Source organism: Pinus tabuliformis, chromosome J (assembly GCF_031772625.1).
Source record: "Pinus tabuliformis cultivar Carrire ecotype Pingquan chromosome J, CPIR1, whole genome shotgun sequence".
NCBI lineage: Eukaryota > Viridiplantae > Streptophyta > Pinopsida > Pinales > Pinaceae > Pinus > Pinus tabuliformis.
The window spans coordinates 1,496,097,762-1,496,116,806 of record NC_142295.1 but is presented as its reverse complement, the minus strand read 5'-3'; the positions used below and the strand labels follow the sequence as shown (position 1 = coordinate 1,496,116,806).

Genomic DNA, 19,045 nt, shown 5'->3' with positions numbered 1-19,045 from the left:
ATTTAGGAAATTATATATTTAGATACAAGATAATTACAAAGTAAAAATTATAATTATATATGTGTGTGTGTGTGTGTGTGTGTGTTAGGTTATGTGAGTTTTGAAATAATTGATATGATTAAATTGTGGTTTGAGTAGTCACGACCCAAAGGTATTTACGCTGTCAAAATCACCTGGGTATCGCACCCAGTCTGGGTCACACTAGCCCTTAACAGGGTTGGATTTCCTCTTATCTAGAAAAACTACAAATTCTTTTAGGACTCCAAACTAGAAAACAAAAAATGGGGTTTTGTATGTATATACCTTACAAAAATGACCCACCATAAAACAAAATTTACATGTCATACTATAACTAATTAATAATGCAATTCTGTATTACTATGCAATGCCAATCCATTTAGGTCTAAGGAATAGAAGAGGGTGATGTCAGGACCCCGAGTCAGAGATGTGCGACCAAGTTGTAACTAGCGCGACCATGTGCGACGGGCGCCCGTGTTGAATTGACTGGGGTAAAGTGCGTGTGTTGACTTGGAGTGACGTTCGGTTAAGTGCGACGAGTGGACACACTTGTATAGCAAGCACGCCTGTGTTGGGTGAGCGCTCGCCCATTGTGACGGGTGACTGGTGGGCGAAGTACGACGAACGACTGGTGAAGCGAGTTGTGCGAAGGGTGACCGACATGCAGTGCGATGTGTGAGTCAAGTTGATGTGCAATGAGGTGTGCGAGTCGGGCGAGGGTGAGCATGCGAGCAAGGCAACTCAGGTAGTCGTGTTGGCAAAGTGCGAAGTTGTGTATAGTCGACCAAACATTTATATGGTCGAGCCAACCCATGGATGCAACGAAGGCATGCGACGGTTCAGGTGCAATGGGTGTATTGCGATGGGTGAGAAGGTCGGTCAGATAGGAGATGGGCAGGCTGACCCATGGGCAGCCCAAGGGACATGACATTTTGGTTGGATACCATTCGATGGTTGGCATATATATTGGAGTTGAGTTGGGAGGAGTTAGACATCCAAGAAACTCGCTCTAATTACATAAAACAAAGCGAAGGCAAGGGATAGCGAAAAAAAAAGGCAGAAGGGCGAAGACCGAGTCGAGTGGCAGGTCAGGCAGAGGAGGTCGGGTTCCGTAGGCAGGGAGGGCCTAAGTAGGCAGTGTTGTCGACACTGGCCTTGGAAATGCACCGGCCCAACAGGCAAGGCTGCACAGAGAGCTGAACGGGCGGACGTGGGTGCGGTTGAACGAAGGTTGAATGCAGACCTTGGGTGAAGCTGAATGGAGGCACGAGCAGGGCTGAATGTACTGCCTGGGCGAGGCTACATGACGGGTTGGGCATAGCTGAACGGTGGGGTTGGGCACGTCTGAATGGTAAGGTGTTGCACGACTTTGGGAAGCATTATTTTGGGGTTTCTGACAGAGGTAGTGTGGATGGGTGGCAAGGTTGCACGACCTGGGCATGACTGCCGGGTGAACTTGGCAAGGTGTGCAGGTGGTTGAGCAGACTTGGGAAAGTTGTAAAATATTGTACTTGTAAAGTATGTGAATATTTTATATAACGTTGGGAAGACTTAACCTGGAGTTACCCCTCCCAAGTATATGTGTATACTTGTGTTATTTATTTCGCTGCATATGTATAATTGAAGATGATGAATGATAATGTTAATTTCATTGCATTTTGATAACACTTGGAGATGAAATTGGTTAAGTGTTGAAGTAAGTGTAGTCCATGTTCTTGAGTATTGGCGAAAAGAAAAAGTACGGCAATGTCGCACCCGCCTATGTGTGGTTGAAAGACTATGACTGGGATAGGGGTGTGACAGATGGTATTAGAGCTTGGTTCAGGGTGAGCCAAGCTAATTTAAGATTGAAGTTGAAGGAAGCACTGCGACCATAGTGCGACATAGTTGAGCAGGTGGTGAAGCATTGAGCTTGGGCCAAGTTGAACGAAGGAAGATGGTAGAGAAAGATTTTCAAAAGCTTGAAGACATGACAGGTTATTGGAAGGACAAGAAGCAACAACACTATGAGGCTCTTGTGCAAGAGTGGGAACTCTTGGGGCACATTGGAGATGGGATAGTGGATGTGTGGAAGGCCTTGAACAATATTCATGGAAGATCTGCTGAACTTGAAGAACTTGACGAGAAGATACAACAGGGTGACCGAAGACTCCAAGAACTCATGGATGAATGAGTTCACTTAAGGGAGAGAAGTGCCATGTTGCAAGATAAAGTCAAGGGACTTGAGGATGAGATCAAGAGGGACTTTCTTGATCGTAAACCCGTTGTTATAGAAGAAGCTAAGCTTGAATACATTGACAAACTTGGAGCGTACTACCAAGTCATGCAGGATGACTTGCAGATGGTTGGGTCACTTTGAGTGGAGGAGGTCGATGTGTGCCAAGTAGGTGCACTTGAGCAGCATGCAAAGAAGGAGAAGCTTGATGGAACTCAAGCTAGACCAGGATTGGATTGCTCGGATGAATCGAAAGGGAAGATTACATACCTTAAGAGGGTTGTCAAGTCGAGGCACAAGCTGAAGAAGGTTGTCGAGGTAAGACACAAGACAAAGCCTATGAAGGATGGAGATGCCTTGAGGTTGAGTTTTGTGCATGTGATCGTACATGGCAAGAAGTTTGTTACATTGGTTGATACGAGGGATACTCATACTTTCCTTAGCAGGAAGGCAATAATATCTTTTGGGAAGAAAGTTGAAGTGGAAAGGGAGTTGAGTGCTTTCAAAGCTATAAAATCTACCATGAAAGTTGTGGCAGGTGTTTTGAAGAACACACAAGTGAGAGTGGGTTCATGGTTTGGAAAGTTGGATTTGAGGGTGATTGATATGGATGATCATGCTATGGTTTTGGGGCAGGATTTCTTGGTAGCTGCACAAGCCATACTGATGGTGGACCGTGACATACTCTTGATTACAGCTGGAGGGCAAACCATGATCGTTCCGATGACAAGGAAGAGTCGCTTGGGATATAGACCAAGGATTGCTTCGATGACTTTGTATCCAAAGGACCTAAATGTGAAGCATGACTATGTGGAACAAAGGGAACTTGGATGTGTGACTCAAGTAACAAAGGAGAAGTGGATGATCGAATTTGTTGCGAGAGCTAGGACGGGAAAGAAGGATGGAGGTGGAAAGGCAGTTCCACCCATCATGGAGAAAATGATAGGTGCATCTTCTACTGAGAGACTTCACCATGAGGTTGTTGATGAGAGAGGAAGTTTGAGTACTTCTTCTAAGGCACAGGTTGGGGAAGGTTATGCAGGTAGAGATCTAGCTAGCATTATGGACTTTTGCAAGTATGTTATGGGCATATATGACTTTCAGTTGATGAAAGCCAAGCTTGAGAAGATTGGATGTACACCGGAGGAGGTTGTTTTTGTGCATGAGTACTTGAGGACGCAACATCAATCTGATACTTGGGTGGATGAGAGTCAGGGAGGAAACTTCCTGGCCCTTGTTATGCACTAGACCTTTGGAGATGGGTGTGTGCAGTGCCTTGATGATGAGAAGGATTGCACCACCTTGACAAAGGGGCCTTTGGGGAAAAGGGCCTCTCACACATATGATGATGATGCTTGGATGGATGTGGTTGTTGGGACATCACCGTGAGAAACACATGGACATTAGCATTGATGACAACATATTGCAGATGAGATGGAGACTACTTCATGGACCTAAATATGGCTTACTTAGAGCATTGATGGACAACATGTTGCAGATGAGATGAGGGACTACTTCATGGACCTCGACATGGCTTATTCTACATTTGGATAGAGATGGGATGGATTCTTGATCGAGTTGATATTGTGACAAGATGCTAGAGAAATGACCAATGGTGGCATGAGGAGGAGCATTCTCATGGTTTGGGAGTGACAGTTGGATTAGATACCTAGCTAGTTCGAGTCACAGGGGCATGCAATGCACTGAGCTATGTCAGAGATGTATCGAGGGATACTGAGATATGTTGTGTTGGGATGGAGTATTATGGCAAAGGTTTCACATGATGACGATACATAATGAGTTGACACGATATATGTTGCAGTGAGAGCATGTAGCTTGAGTTGGAGGGACCAACCTTCCACGATGGAGCAACATGAGGATTACAACAGATGTAGTTGATGGTCATGGATTTAGGAGACTTTCCCATTTTTGGAGACATGAGCCTTAGAGGAGGTTTGTGTGATGGAGAGTAGGGTTAGGTAAAATGGACAATGGGCGTTGGATTTATCGACACTTTGCGATGTTTCGATGATGATGGTGTTGTCGAGGATGGCAACCTTATTTAGAGTGGGGGAGGATGTCAGGACCCCGAGTCGAAGATATGCGACGGAGTTGTAGTGGGCGCGCCCATGTGTGACGAGTGCCCTTGTTGAACCGACTCGAGTAGAGAGCGCATGTTGACTTGGAGTGGCATTCGATTAAGTGTGACGGGTGGACACACTTATATAGCAGGCGTGTCTGTGTTTGGCGAGCGCTCGCCCATTGCGACAAGCGACTGATGGGCGAAGTGCGACATGCGACCGATGAGGCGAGTCGTGCGGAGGGCGATCGACAGGTAGTGCGATGGGTGAGTCGAGTTGATGTACGATGAGTTGGGTGAGCCGAGCGAGGGTGAGTGCGTGGGTAAGGCAACTCGGGTAGTGGTGTTGGCAAACTGCAAAGTCGTGCATAGTCGGTCGAAAAATTATATGGTGGAGCCGACCCATGGATGTGATGAAGGAACGTGATGGTCCATGTGCGATGGGTGTATTGCAATGAGTGAGCAGGTCGACAGGATAAGAGATGGGTAGGCCGACCCATGGGAAGCCTAAGAGACATGATGTTTCGGTTGGATATCATTCAATGGTTGGCATATATATTGGAGTTGAGTTGGGAGGAGTTAGACATCCAAGCAACTTTCTCTGCTCACATAAAATAGAGTGAAGGCAAGGGATAACGAAAGAGAGGGCCGAAGGGCGAAGACTAAGTCGGGTCGTAGGTCAGGGAGAGGAGATCGGGTTCCGCAGGTAGGTAGGCCACGAGCAAGTAGTGCCGTCGGCACTGGCTTGGGCAATGCGGCCGCCCAGCGGGCAAGGCTGCATGGAGAGCTGAACGGGCGGGCACAAAGTTGAATGAGCGAACGTGGGCGCGGATGAACGAAGGCACGGGCATGGCTAAATGTACTGCTTGGGCGAGGTTGCATGACGAGTTGGGCACAACTGAATGGTGGAGCTGGGCACATCTGAACGGTAAGGTGTTGAACGACTTTGGGAAGCACTATTTTGGGGTTTCCGACAGAGGTAGTGCAGACGGGTGGTAGGATTGCACGACCTGGGCACGACTGCCGGGTGCACTTGGCAAGGTGTGCAGGTGGCTGCATGAACATGGGAAAGTTGTAAAATATTGTGCTTGTAAAGTATTTGAAGATTTTATATAACATTGGGCAGACTTAACCGGAAGTTGGCCCTCCCAAGTATATGTGTATACTTGTGTTGTTTATTCCGGTGCATATGTATAATTGAAGATGATGAATGATAATGTTAATTCCGTTGCATTGTGATAACACGTAGTGAAGAAATTGGTTAAGTTTTGAGGTAGGCGTAGTTCGTGTGCTTGAGTATTGGTGAAAAGAAAAAGTACGACGGTGCCGCACCCACTTATGTGTGGTTGAAATACTACCACTGGGATTGGGGCGTGACACCTCTTATCTAGCAAAACTACAAATTCTTTTAGGACTCCAAATTGGACCATAAAAATGGGGTTTTGTATATATATACCATACAAAAATGACTCACCATAAAACAAAATTTACATGTCATACTATAACTAATTGATAATGCAATTCTTTATTACTGTGCAATGCAAATCCATTTAGGTCTAAGGAATAGAAGAGGGTCGACCATTGATTTTCAAATCTTCCAATCTTAATTTTCTGGGTGGGGCGGGGATTTGAACGGGTGACTTCACATCAAGAAGTGCCTTAATAGAGCACTTGATCATCGTCTATCCAAGACCACGTGCCTTAATTTTCACCCTTCATTAGCACATAAGTCTGCATCTTTATTGAGATCAAGGAGAAATTAAATATGTTAATGAAGATAATCTTTTTATTGTTTTCCTAATTCTTTCATAAAACTCTCTAATGTTTCGTCCCTCGTACATGAGTCCTTTACCAAATGCTCAATAAAGAGAGAGTCTCCCAAAATAGTGAGAAAACCTACCTGATTTTTTTTACTATCTAAATCCCTAGTAAAGAGCATAAACTCTTGCCCAATTGTTTGTGATACATCCTAAACCCATGAATACTCTACGACTTTAAACTTTTTGAACCTCTTCCCTTATTCTTTATAAAATATTTAATAAAATTTAAAATATAAAAAAATATTATTTATAACCTATTTAATAATATTTAAAATATAAAAAAATAAAAATAACATATCACTAGTTAATTGATTTATGGCAAAATATAAACAAAAATGTTAATCGAAAAAAGTCGATCTAACAAAGATAAAGGAACCCACTTAATTAAGATTTAAATCTTCTCCTTGTTTTTTCCTTAAAATTTAATACAAAATTAATTATAAATTATAATTTTATTGAAAAAAATTACTTATTCCTTTTAAATTATTTAAAAAATAAATTAAAATTTCCACACTTAATAAACTTATAAAAGTTAAAAACTAATTAATCTTTTCTCAAAAAAAATTGCCTTTACGCCTGATAAGATCTTATACCATCTCCATCACATTATTTTAAAATATTATATCTTCCTTTTATATTTTTTATCCAACTATACCCTTCCCCAAATCCAAAAAAATACCTTTTACACCACATAAGATTCTACAGAATCTCCCATCACATTACTAGAAATATTGTATCTTTTATGTTCCTATTTAGCCACTTAATTAAATTAATATGTAAATTTCATATATAAATTGTGTAGGGCTTCCAATATATGTATGAGTGTTTAAAATATTATATAATTGTATTGCTTTGTTTAATTTTAATTTATATTTTAAAAAAAATATATAAATACAAATAAATTAAAATTTATATTTCAATTAAATATAATTTTAATGATAGGAAGAAAGGTTAGCAAAAAATATGATTAAATTTTAATTTGTGTTGTTTAAATTGATTTTTTCATTATTTATAGATTCAATATTCTCAGGGTTTTTTTGATTGTGAAGAATTCACTTATCAAATTTATGATTTTAATGAAGACAAATTAAATCAGAAAATAAACATAAAAAACTTTTCAAAAAATCCCACTTCAAAACTACTCAATTATAATTAAATAAAATTTTAATAATATATATATATATATTTTCTTTTTTCTCAAATACATAATACATTAAATTCAAAATAAATCTATATTTATAATAATTTGAAATCTTCTTATTTAAAAAATTAAAACATACGCCTTCTTTATATTTATATATAACTAAAACTTCCTTTATATTAAATTTAATACCTTTATTAAATATCCATATATAAATTAAAATTTTTATATAAAAACTAACCACTCCAGTTCGCTAAAGTTCCCATCCTCAAAACCGCGCTCCTATCAAATATTATTTACAAAAATTATAATTATATATACATCCATTTATTTATATCTATAAATATATAATTTGAAATTTTCCAATTTTTATTTATATTTTTAAAATAAAATTTTAAAATAAATAGTTTATTCTTATTATTAATAATAAAATTATAAAAATTAATAAGCATTTATTCATGATAAATATCAAAATTTTTATTTTATGAAACATTTTTAGTTTACTAAAATTTTAAAAAATCACAAAATTATCTAAATTATAAATTTATTTTAAATTATTATTATTATTATTATTATTTATTATAAAAATATATAACTTAAACATATGTATATTTTTAAAAATGTGTAGCAAGATTCTTAACCATGGAGAGTCACTCTTACTTGACTCTATCTAGAAATAGGTTTTGCTAGAATACCCTGGGCCAATATCATGACTTATCATGCCACATACCAAAAAACCCATAACTCATTTCATATGATATTCTCCTTAATTAATCAATTAAAATAAAAGAACAATTTAAAAAACATAACTACTTTAAAGATAAATCTCAATCTTTAATTTGTGCATACTACTAAGAATATTCTAAAATATTGTATGGAAATTAAATCCTTATCATTCACTTAATAATTCTTAATAATTAAATTAAAATTCTAAAAACCATATTCCAAAATAAATACAATTATATCAATATAATTAATATTTATAATTATTTATATATATTCTAATTTCATTTCTTATTAAAAAATCCTCCACTTTACTTCTTAATAATTATATTTCTTAAACATTATATATTTAAAATTATTGTAAATATTTAATTATATATATATAAAATAAAAATGTATAATTTTAATTATTGATTAGGTGTAAATAAATCTTATTATATAGTTACATACATAAAATATTAACTTGTTTGAAGATATTAAAAATACGCAACTCTATTATAAACACTTTTAATGATGATTATAAGGGATGCTAGTTTTCCCTATTTATTTTTTAATGCTTTTTGGTACTAAAACAAGATTTAAAAGTGCTTTATTTTGGGCTACAAGCTTGCTTTAAATTTATGGCAATGATGCAACAACCCAATATTAATAAGCATACACATATGGCAAGAGTGGGATTTAAAATTGTTTTTTATTGGTTACAAGCTTGCTTTAAACTTATGGCAATGAGTTAACAATTTAATATTAATAAGAATATATATTTGGCATAATGAGAATTTGCCTCTTATAAACCATTAATAAATTATTTTATGTAGTCTATAGTTTTTTATTAAACATTTATGAAAATAAGAAAAACATTTTTTACCTTTATAATATTAACCAAATAAATTATAAAAAATTAATAAAAATATAGTTTTTTTTTAATAAGTTCTCTTATTTTAACTTAATAAAATACAAAAACGAAAACCAAAAACCTTAATCTAATTATAACTTAATAAAATACAAAAACGAAAACCAAAAACCTTAATCTAATTATGCAAACAAAAAATGGTTCCTATTCTTCTTCTTAGATGTTGCAACATGATTATATATAAACCAATGCAACACATAATAATATTGAAAACGATGTTGCAACATGATTATATATAAACCAATGCAACACATAATAATATTGAAGTTTTCAATATTCGTTAACCTAATTTTATTATTATTAAATTACTAGAGTTAGTTCTCAAACCTATACAAGAACAAAATTACAAATAAATAAAATTATAAAAAATACAAATAAATAAAATCATCAAAGATTCATGTATATATTTAGATGCGTTCATATCCATATTTTTGCTTTACATTGTTGAAAAGTTTATACATTATTATATTTTTGTCTTTTTACATGTTGAAAAGAATATTTGTGGAAAAATTAAAAGTAGTGATTATATATCAAATATTGATGGTAATGTAAATTTTCTCAATGTTTTTTTTTTCACCTATCTATTAAATTATAAAAAGGTTTAATTTCAAACTATTTTAAGGGTCATCAATATAAAAATTATTAGATTTTTTTCAAGTTTCAATATTACTTTTTATGCCATGGTTTTGTGGTAGGTATAATATTCTTTCAACTATATTTTTAGAAGAGCTCTCTATGCAGATGGGAGATTTGATAGCATTTATATGATAAGATAGCTAGATATCAATGTATCTAATGTGAAGGAAATGAGACCTAACTAAGTGAGGATGACAAAACTTAGAGTTTAGTCACTATTCCTTTTATACGAACTGATCCCATTAATGATATTGGAGTGATAGGAATGTTGGAAATCATGGCAAAATGAGAGGGTTTAGGTTTACTAGCAATGGAGGAACCAATCTACCTAATTGAGGATTCTTCTGTATTGCCCAATCTTAATATGGTCCTTAAGCCTAGTTCTTCGGTTGGTGGTGGGGATTTTCGATGGTCTTTGTATTTGAGGTTGTCTGTGGCTCTATTTACTTCAAGGGCTAGGAATCTCATTTGTAGAGGGTTTTGTTGCATCTTTGGAGTTTGTTGTCTAAGTTAGGTTCCCTTGGCATAACTAGATTGGGTCCAAACGAGAATAGGTCAGGTGGGTTTGAAAATTCACAAAGGACAGATTAGGGGTTGGGTTCTTCCTAGCTTCACAGTCTGGTTGGTTGCCTAGTTCTCTAAGTGTCTATGTTGGCAGTTGTTCCCTAGGTGTGAAGGTCCAAACATGGACCCTTGTCTTGGAGTCGTTGTTAGTCTCCATTATTGGTGGCTATCCCTTATTCCTATTAATTGCAGTACTTTGCCCCCCACACACTTAGTTCCATATATTTTTAGTGATATAATAGATTGTTGTGATGTGGGGGTTCTTAAATATAGCTCAAGGGGTTAGAGAAGGAGGCATAGAAGCATTACTCAGCCTGCTCATGGTGTGGCTTTAGTTCCTCCTTTAACTAGAGTTGAAAGGGAAACTAAGATAGTTAAGGAAAACTTCCGTATCATGTTCTCGATTAAGTTGAAGGTGGAGGTGACACATTGGAAGAAATTGTTTTGAAGAAGAAGAAATGGGAAGCCAATGAGCAAATCGAGAAGGGTTTTAAGGGCTAGTTCTTTAACTCTAGATTCTCATGAAGTAGAGAAACCTAAAATCTTCAAGGGAACTAAGAACTATTGGCTCACTAAGGCCCTCATTGCCCAAGTGCTTCGAGGACATGGAGCTCAACATAAGGAGTTGTTTGACATGTTCATGTAATTTAAGGTCAAGTTTGAGGTGGCCTACAGATTTCTATTTGGCAATAAAATTGAGGTGATAGATGAGTAGGTTGATAACAAGGATTATGCTATGAACTCTCAAGGTACCTCTTTGAATCCAATCATTATAAATGAAGACGTTGAATAGCATTGTTATTCCTAACATGGAAGCTCCCATGTCTGAGCCCCTCACTGTAGAGCTCATGAGGATCGACAATTCTTTTTGTGGCCATCATATGCTATCACTATTTGTAGTTATGCTTAGTTAGATTATGTTGTTGTTAGTGTTATTGTCCTCATGGTCTAGTTCTAGATTATGAGAGGTTCCAAACTTTTAGTAGTTGATTATACTTGAACATAATTTTTTTGCATATACTGGTTGCTATTTTGAAGCTTTCTATGAATCACTAAATTGATATAGGAAATACCCTTATTTGTGAGAAAAAAACCCCTTCCACATACTAATTTGATTATTAAGTTTAAAAAAATGCATAACCTCTTAAAACCAAGTAAAAAAAAATAACTTTTAAACTCACTTAAATCATTATTTAATATATATTTTTTTAAATATTTACTCAAATTATTTATAATAAATCATATTTATATTTATTTTAAAATTAAAATAATAAACAAGAAAGCATACTTAATATATTTTTTTTAAATATTTACTCAAATTATTTATAATAAATCATATTTATATATTTTAAAATTAAAATAATAAACAAGAAAGCATACTTTTATGTTCATGCTTAAAATGTAAGTATGATTAAAAGGCCATAAACAGGGGAACTCCTATTTCCAACCCCATAGAAAAGTAAATGCTGCCTGAAATGCCAGGGATTTAGCTCTTGCCCTCTCTCTCGAGGCTACTATCTCGATTCGCGTGCTGGCACTCAAAGGGCAAAAGCTAAATTCCTGGCATGTCAAGCAGCGTTTACTTTCCTATGGAGTTGGAAATAGGAGTTCCCATAAATAAGTAATGCACACTTTTCTCCGAGCATTCTAAAAAGGTGATTACAAGATTCTCCTTTGGTTACCATCATATGACTCACACGTTTAATCTCTTGACTGGAGCATCTTTAGCAGATATCTTTAATGGACAACTTTCCTTTTGTTTATAATAGCTTTTGATAAGATAAAACTTGGATATTATTTTGCTTTTGGAAGCGCTGAGCTGTTTATTACAAATCATCGTTCTCAGAAATCCCCTAAAAATTATTCGAGATTTAAAATGTTTGAGTGCCATATCATACATTAGTGCCTGCTGAATAGCTTCAGCGCGCCTGAATAGTAGAAATGCAACAAACATCCTCAAATCTTATATTTCAGCCTAATATATTGGCTGGGTGCCAAAACGTGTCTTCCCAGTATTCAACTGAGTATATTGGTGGGGTGCCAAAACGTGTCTTCCCGGTATTCAACTGAGTATATTCGTGGGGTGCCAAAACGTGGCTTCCAGATTCGGATTTCCTGCTCACGATTAAAAATGGGTAGAAACTTTCATCGTAACGATGGCTGCCCACCCAAATCTAAATGTAAAAAACATGATATATTGGGATGGATAAGGATGGCTATTCTCTTCCACAATGAGCCTAGCACTACAGTTATGCTGAGGCGGTTTTATTAGGATACAAGGGGTAAAACAAATTGTCAGTCCTCAAATTGGCCTGCAAGAACAAGCCCAGCTTCTCATCTTAGGTTTTATTCACTAAGCTTGCTTGTTTCACTCGGAAGAAAAACATGAAACATTCATGGATTCTACTTCTGTTGGTGACAGCACTGCTTGTATTGATTTCCGCGGAAGCCAGCAGTTTTGCTGGCAATTTGAAGGATAGTAAGATAGAAATAATGTATGAAACCAGTAGCAAAAGTATGAACACAAATATTCCACTTGACGCCAATTCGTACTTTCAGAGAACTATTCCCACATTTAAAGACTTTGCTGGCAGGGTTTTCCAGTGGAGAAGACCATATTTGATGAAGAACCAAAGTACATGGGCTCCTCTTACATTCGGAATAAGAACAGTAACAGCCACTGTCTTAACAGTTGCTGCTGCTAGCTTGTCCAGTGTTGGGGGAATTGGTGGAGGTGGGCTTTTTGTCCCAATTCTTACTTTGGTACTAGACTTTGAAAGTAGAACTGCAGCAGCACTATCAGCTTTTATGATACTGGGAGGGTCCTTTGCCAGTGTGATATTCTGTGTCCCTCAAAGGCATCCTACAATTGATCATAAGCCTCTCATAGACTATGACACTGCCTTGCTTCTGCAGCCCAACATCCTTCTCGGCGTAAGCTTGGGTGTTATCTTTAATGTTATGTTTCCTGAATGGTTTATCACATCCCTGCTTGCTACATTTCTCTCATTCATTGCCTTTGCCAGCTGTAAAAATGCAGTTAAATACTGGCAAGCAGAGACATTTCTTTATCACAGTGACAGGGAAAGAAGAACCATTAAAAATACAGTGAATGGTTGTACCTTGAAAGAGGAGACGCCTACAGAAAATGGCTTTGGTAATCCATCTGAAAGCATTGTAACTGTGGCTACGTCTCCTAACATCGATTCCCACAATGAAATATGCAAAGACGGCATTGTGCAGGTGTCCTCTAGTATTCCATTTCAAGATGGTGGACAGGGTCTGCGGGAACCCCTTCTGAATGCCAAAAGGCCGCAATATTCGGTTGTTCCTCTGAAAGAATTGGCAGTGCTTATGCTTGTATGGATTTCATTTTATTTAGTGTATATACTCAGAGGCAGCAAGGATGGGGAGGTATGTTTCTCTATTTATAGATGGGAATAGGTAACTTACTATGTGTAAATGTATTTTCCTAATCATTGAATTTTATGTTTTTTTAATTTTGATTTGGACCTGGTGAAGCTCAGATATCAGGTGTAACTCCATGCATATTAAGCACTCATGTTCTCACTGTGGACTGGGAAGTCTGCCTAGGCTGACCAAAATCTGCAATCTATGTTAATAATAAAGACGAACTTTCTTGGTCTGGTTTCAATATCCAACCTATCCATAGCATAGACAAGAGGTCTAGTTGGAGTTTTTCTGAGTGGCTATGCCCAAAAGTGATTCCTGGTATCTTATTTTGGCAAAAAATACTACGTACACTGCACATAAAATTGTATATGTGATGTGTAAAAGAGCTGTTACCTTAATACAGCACTGTAATAAGGTCCTAACATGCGATTTTAGATACATTTTGGCTTCTTGTACAAGCAAAAAACCTTTCGTTTTGACTTGGTTACTTGCCTCTATCAGACCACAACTTTTGAAAAGACAATACAACACTTATATGTCCTTCAAATTTAAACTTATTCTGCAGTTTCCAGAGAAACTACAAAGCTGAGATCCTTATGCAACGACAAAGGCCAACATAAAAAGTGGAAATGAGAGAGTTACTGTTTCCAAGCAGTGCTGTTCTGCCCATCAGTGGATGCTTCCTTGAAGTAAAGATGGAAATTTATGACGTTAACGAGCAAACTAGCATTCCCATGAGATATATTTTAGTGTCTCGATTTTTTTCATAATAGGGGTGCTGTCACCAGTCAACCCAGTTTTGTCAACCTTGGATTTTGTAGGTTGTCCTTGAGAAAGCACTAAGCATGGGAACACTCTGAGCTTGTAGGATATCTTATAGGGACAGAGTTGCTTATGCGGTTGATCCATCAAAATTTAGCATCCAAGGATGAGCATCTTGCATTCAAGGCTAGGGCTACTGGGGTCATTATGCATCGTAGGTTAAAGTGTCCTTGCATAGAATTATTGATTTTAGGAGGTCCTTGTATACGTTTTTTCAGATCCTGTATAGATTAGTTGTTTTATCAGAGAACAACAATCCCCTAGGCTAAGCCAAAGTCGTCCAATCCATCCAATGCCTTGATAAATGTCCCACAAATTCCGTCATAGAAAGATTCCCTTCTTATTCAGCTTCCTTACTTGAACCTAGAAAATTCTGCAATGTAATGTCCCAGAATCTTCCAACGCTCCAAATAGAGTGAGAAGGGAGGGCTCGACTCCTTTTCTTGCTGAGAAAGACCAAAGGATGCCATTTAGCAATAGACTTATAAGCTTCTCAAAAGCTTTTGGGGACAACCAACCCCCAGATCTTGAAAAGATTGGGAGCAGCAATGATGTCACATAAAGCAGATTGATCTTAATGTTTGATGGTGTGGCAGGCTTGCATAATTCTGTGAACAAGTAAATTCTTCCATGGGGCTTCTAGTGCAATACAACAAACCAACTACTTTGCTGCAAGAATTTTAAGTTGGGTAAAATTGCCATAAAGTCTGAAACCGCCATTTGACTTTACAATGGAACAATGCTAGAGGACCTTGGTAAGTCCCTGTTATCCTCCGCTTTTACTTTAATTTTTGGGTAAATTACATCCCTTAAACTTTTATTAATAGTAAAGTGATATGCACATGTCTTTTATAAAATAAACAAAAAAAAGAAGGTGGGCTGAGCGTGCAACCTGCCAACCACTACAAGAGAAAGGGAGTATTCAAGTTAAACCAAGATAGTAGAGTAAAGACTTAACTTTTTTTTTAAGTATATTTCCCTCTTCCTCCGTAATTCAAGGAAGAGGTACATGGTACAACATATTTCAAAATAATCCACATATTGTTGGAATCATGATTGCCATTACACCAAAACCTGTGGGTGTTAGTAAACAGACGCATCACCAGAGTTAATGGTTCCACGAGAGGCGGTTAAGCACATGTTATGAAACACATAGGGAATGCTGGTTTATCCAATGTCCAACAATCCCCCCAGAGCGAGCCGGGTGTGATTCGAACTCAAGGCCTTTGGCTTTGATACCACTTGTTGGAATCATGATTGCGTTTACACCAAAACTCGCAGGTGTTAAGTAAACAGACGCATTGCCAGAGTTAACGGACCCACGAGAGGCGGTTAAGCACATGTCACGAAACATACGGGGAGTGCTGGTTTATCCAATGTCCAACACATATTTCAAAATAATGATACATAAACATGTCAATGAGACTTGAACCTGGGTGGGGAAGTTATCATTAAACCCTCCCAACCACCTGGGATACACTCACTTGACAAGTAAAGAGTTAAACCTGCTGCTACAGTTCATGTGTTTTCTTCAAATGGAAGATGGACTTTTCTTATTACTAAAGCTCGAGAATTCATTTATTTATAAACTGTAGTGCATGGTAAATATTAATTTTAACAGCTGTTCACTAGAGACAAAAAATAAGACTTGTGTATGTGCTACATGCTTTATTACAAAAAAATTACATCTCCAAATCTTATCTAATCACGCAAGTCTAAATCTTGAACTGCAGCGAAACTGATCTTATTTTCCTCCTAGGTTTTCTATATTGAGCGTCAATGCATGCCTTCAGTTGGCTGTCTTGCACTTGCTTCTGTGGCAATGGTGAATCTGCTAGTGATGATGTCTTGGCACTGGAGGTAGCTGTAAATTTGCCCATCGCAGAGGTCAAAATTTTGCTCTGGTCAGGTGTCCATGGAAGTTCTTGCAAAAAGAACAACTATTTCTATATGTGCTAGGCAGTTAATGGTTCTAGTAGTTGTCAATTATGTTCTCGCCAACTAATAACAACACCTTTCTCAATAACGAATTCAATATTTTAATTGTCTAACTGTTTGGAGTTTGAGTCTGCACTGATTAATCATGTTCTTGAGTACATGCCCTTAGATCATCTTTAGCTGCATGCATGAACCTGTTATCTTTTATGTCTTTGGCTATGTACGAATTCAACTGTCCTACTAATTTCCTCGTCATTCTTTAATTTTGTTGTCATACATTAACACACATTACAAAGTCTCCAATATGACAAATAATTTTTTTTTTATATGCCTGTCGTACCATGCTTTTTGTTAGACCTTTTTCTACCTGTTGATGAAGCATTGCTACATTTCTTGTCTCTTCAAGTTTCCATAGCAACTTGAATGTCTGCTGCAATCATTTGTCTTTTTTATCTTAGTGAGTTGGCAATTTTTTAATGAAATTGCTACAAAGTGCACGGGCACAACTACTTCTCGTTCATCCACAAGTTGTAAGGGGTATGGCCTGTTGATCTTTTCTAAGTTGTCCCATATGCCCATAGTAATGTATGAACCTGATCATACCAGACATCACTGTTGGCATTACAAATTTTCATTAAACCTTTGATCAGTGTCTTGTTAAAATGATGTTCACCATTCTCGCCAATGATGAAGGACTTTGTGGATCTAGAAGTGGATTAGTCTCTTTTATGTTCTTTCTTTTTCTCTAGGAACAAATTTATGTTCTACTGACCATCCTCAATAGGATCTCTCTAATTAGTAATTAGTGTGTACAAACTCAATAATTTCACCGAGAGTCTTCACTTCTCTTCCCAAAGATGTATCCCTACTCTCAACCCTTGAGTTGTTCTTAGTTCCACTAGAGGAGGTTTCATAATCTAACGAATATGATGGGGGGGAGATTGCATGAGATCATGAGGTAGAGTTTCAACATAGAACTTTCTTCATTTGTCAACATGAAGATGGACATTGCATTTTCTCTCTGGGGTTGCTACAATTTCATTGTATCCATTATTTTTATGACTACATCATGTTGAGTCTAGCCAACGTTCTTCCTAGTTCAACATTTAATATCTATTGGATGTGGCTGAGCAAGTGGTCATCTTGTTTTCTTTCCTCTTGTGTGTGAGCTTTTGCTATAATTGCATCTTTTATTGATCCAAGCAATTGTCATCTAGGTGGTCTCAACTCTCCACCAACTGTCTTCCAATGTCTGCGTCTTTTGTTTGCACAAAGTTTCTCCAAGCCAATTGTTGAGGTCCATGGCACCAATATGCATGTTGGGAAGTTGAAACTATTCCCATTCTCCATGTCGATAGATCATTACTTATTGGCTCTAACAAATTGTGAAAATTCCTAGAACCGGAACCCTATTGTAGCAATTGATATTATTTCTCCTATTTGTTAATTAATTAATAATTTATTTGCTACGACAAATATTGAAATCAATACACTGCAACTTTCACAAATAAAATTCTGTGGAAAAATAAACGCTGAAAGCTGAGAAATGCTAGCACACACACACATAAAAAATAACACAATTATTTTTGGACAAAAGTCCCCAGAAAAACCCAACTTGGGAAAACTGGTGCAACAACCGAGTGTTTTATTATTATGCAGTGGTGAGAAATTATGAGTACAACTAGATGCTGAAATTTGGCAATCCTACGAAGAAAAATACCGGCAAAAATCTAGTGAGGAATTTTCCTCATGCCATAGTCAATCTCTTGGCACGACTTGCCTTTAGAAATTCGACCCTCTGACCCTCTGCATCAGCCTCTGCACAACCTGCTGGATGTCAAACCTCTGATTGGTCTCTGATGAAGTCGTTCTGCCTTCTGTTGGCTGGAAAGATGCTTCTTCGGCATTCTGGGACTCCTTCCCGGCCTATGGAACTGAAGTTATCTCTCCCTCTTAGCAAATCGATCTTGCCTCTAGAAGCTGCTGTGCTGCCCCAACGTCAGACTCTTTGTGGCTCTTTTGCCTTTCTGCAAATGCACTCGCTGGATTTGGAATGCCTCCTCCAGCGTCACTGTCTCTGCCCCTCTCTCACTGCTTTGATCTCTATCTCTCTATCCGGTAACTGATTGCTGCTACTCTGGAAGTCGATCTGCTGAAGTGTGTTCTCCATCACCACATCGACCTCCTCTTATAATCTTTTGCTGGAGCACCAAAAACCAAGATTAAAACATAATCGATGGCTAAGATCATCTCTAGATCGATCCATGTGAGTTTCTAGATAATTCTTGCCTTCATTTAATTAATATTGATTAATTAACCATATTCCCTAAATTTAGACTTAGGAAATATTTAAAAATTGGTTAATAATCTAATTAAGTCATTTCTAAGAGGAATTTCTAGAAACGATTTCTGGGTTTTGGAGATCTCATGTATTCTAGCCTCTCCACAAAATTTCAAGGCTAGAACACATCCGATGCTACAAAAACTAACACTCCCTCTTAGCGAGGAGTGTGTTCTAGTGCTTCACACCCTGCCACAACACTCTGTCTTTGCATCATCTCCTGTCACGCTATTGATGTCTGGTTGCTGCTGCTCACCAACCAATGCGCAACTCTAATTATATGCTGCATTTGTGCTGCTGTTGACACTGCCATACTGCTTCCAACACTGTATCTGCACTGCAACTCGCTCTCATTTGTTGCTGCTGCAACTGCAACATTTGCAACTCAAAAGCATCCAAAATACTGAATCAATTGTGATCAGT

At 37.3% G+C, this 19,045-nt stretch overlaps 1 protein-coding gene across 1 annotated transcript in view; it reads left to right on the top strand.

Moving 5' to 3' along the window:
- Nucleotides 1-19,045, top strand: part of LOC149233092 (uncharacterized) — a 64,075-nt gene that overhangs the window by 18,129 nt on the left and 26,901 nt on the right. Inside the window, exons 2-5 of the mRNA XM_089382091.1 lie at nt 2,387-3,382; nt 3,506-3,618; nt 4,466-4,568; nt 12,451-13,521. Of these exons, the coding sequence (XP_089238217.1) occupies nt 2,387-3,382; nt 3,506-3,618; nt 4,466-4,568; nt 12,451-13,521 (2,283 nt within the window). The remainder of the gene's footprint in view (nt 1-2,386; nt 3,383-3,505; nt 3,619-4,465; nt 4,569-12,450; nt 13,522-19,045) is intronic.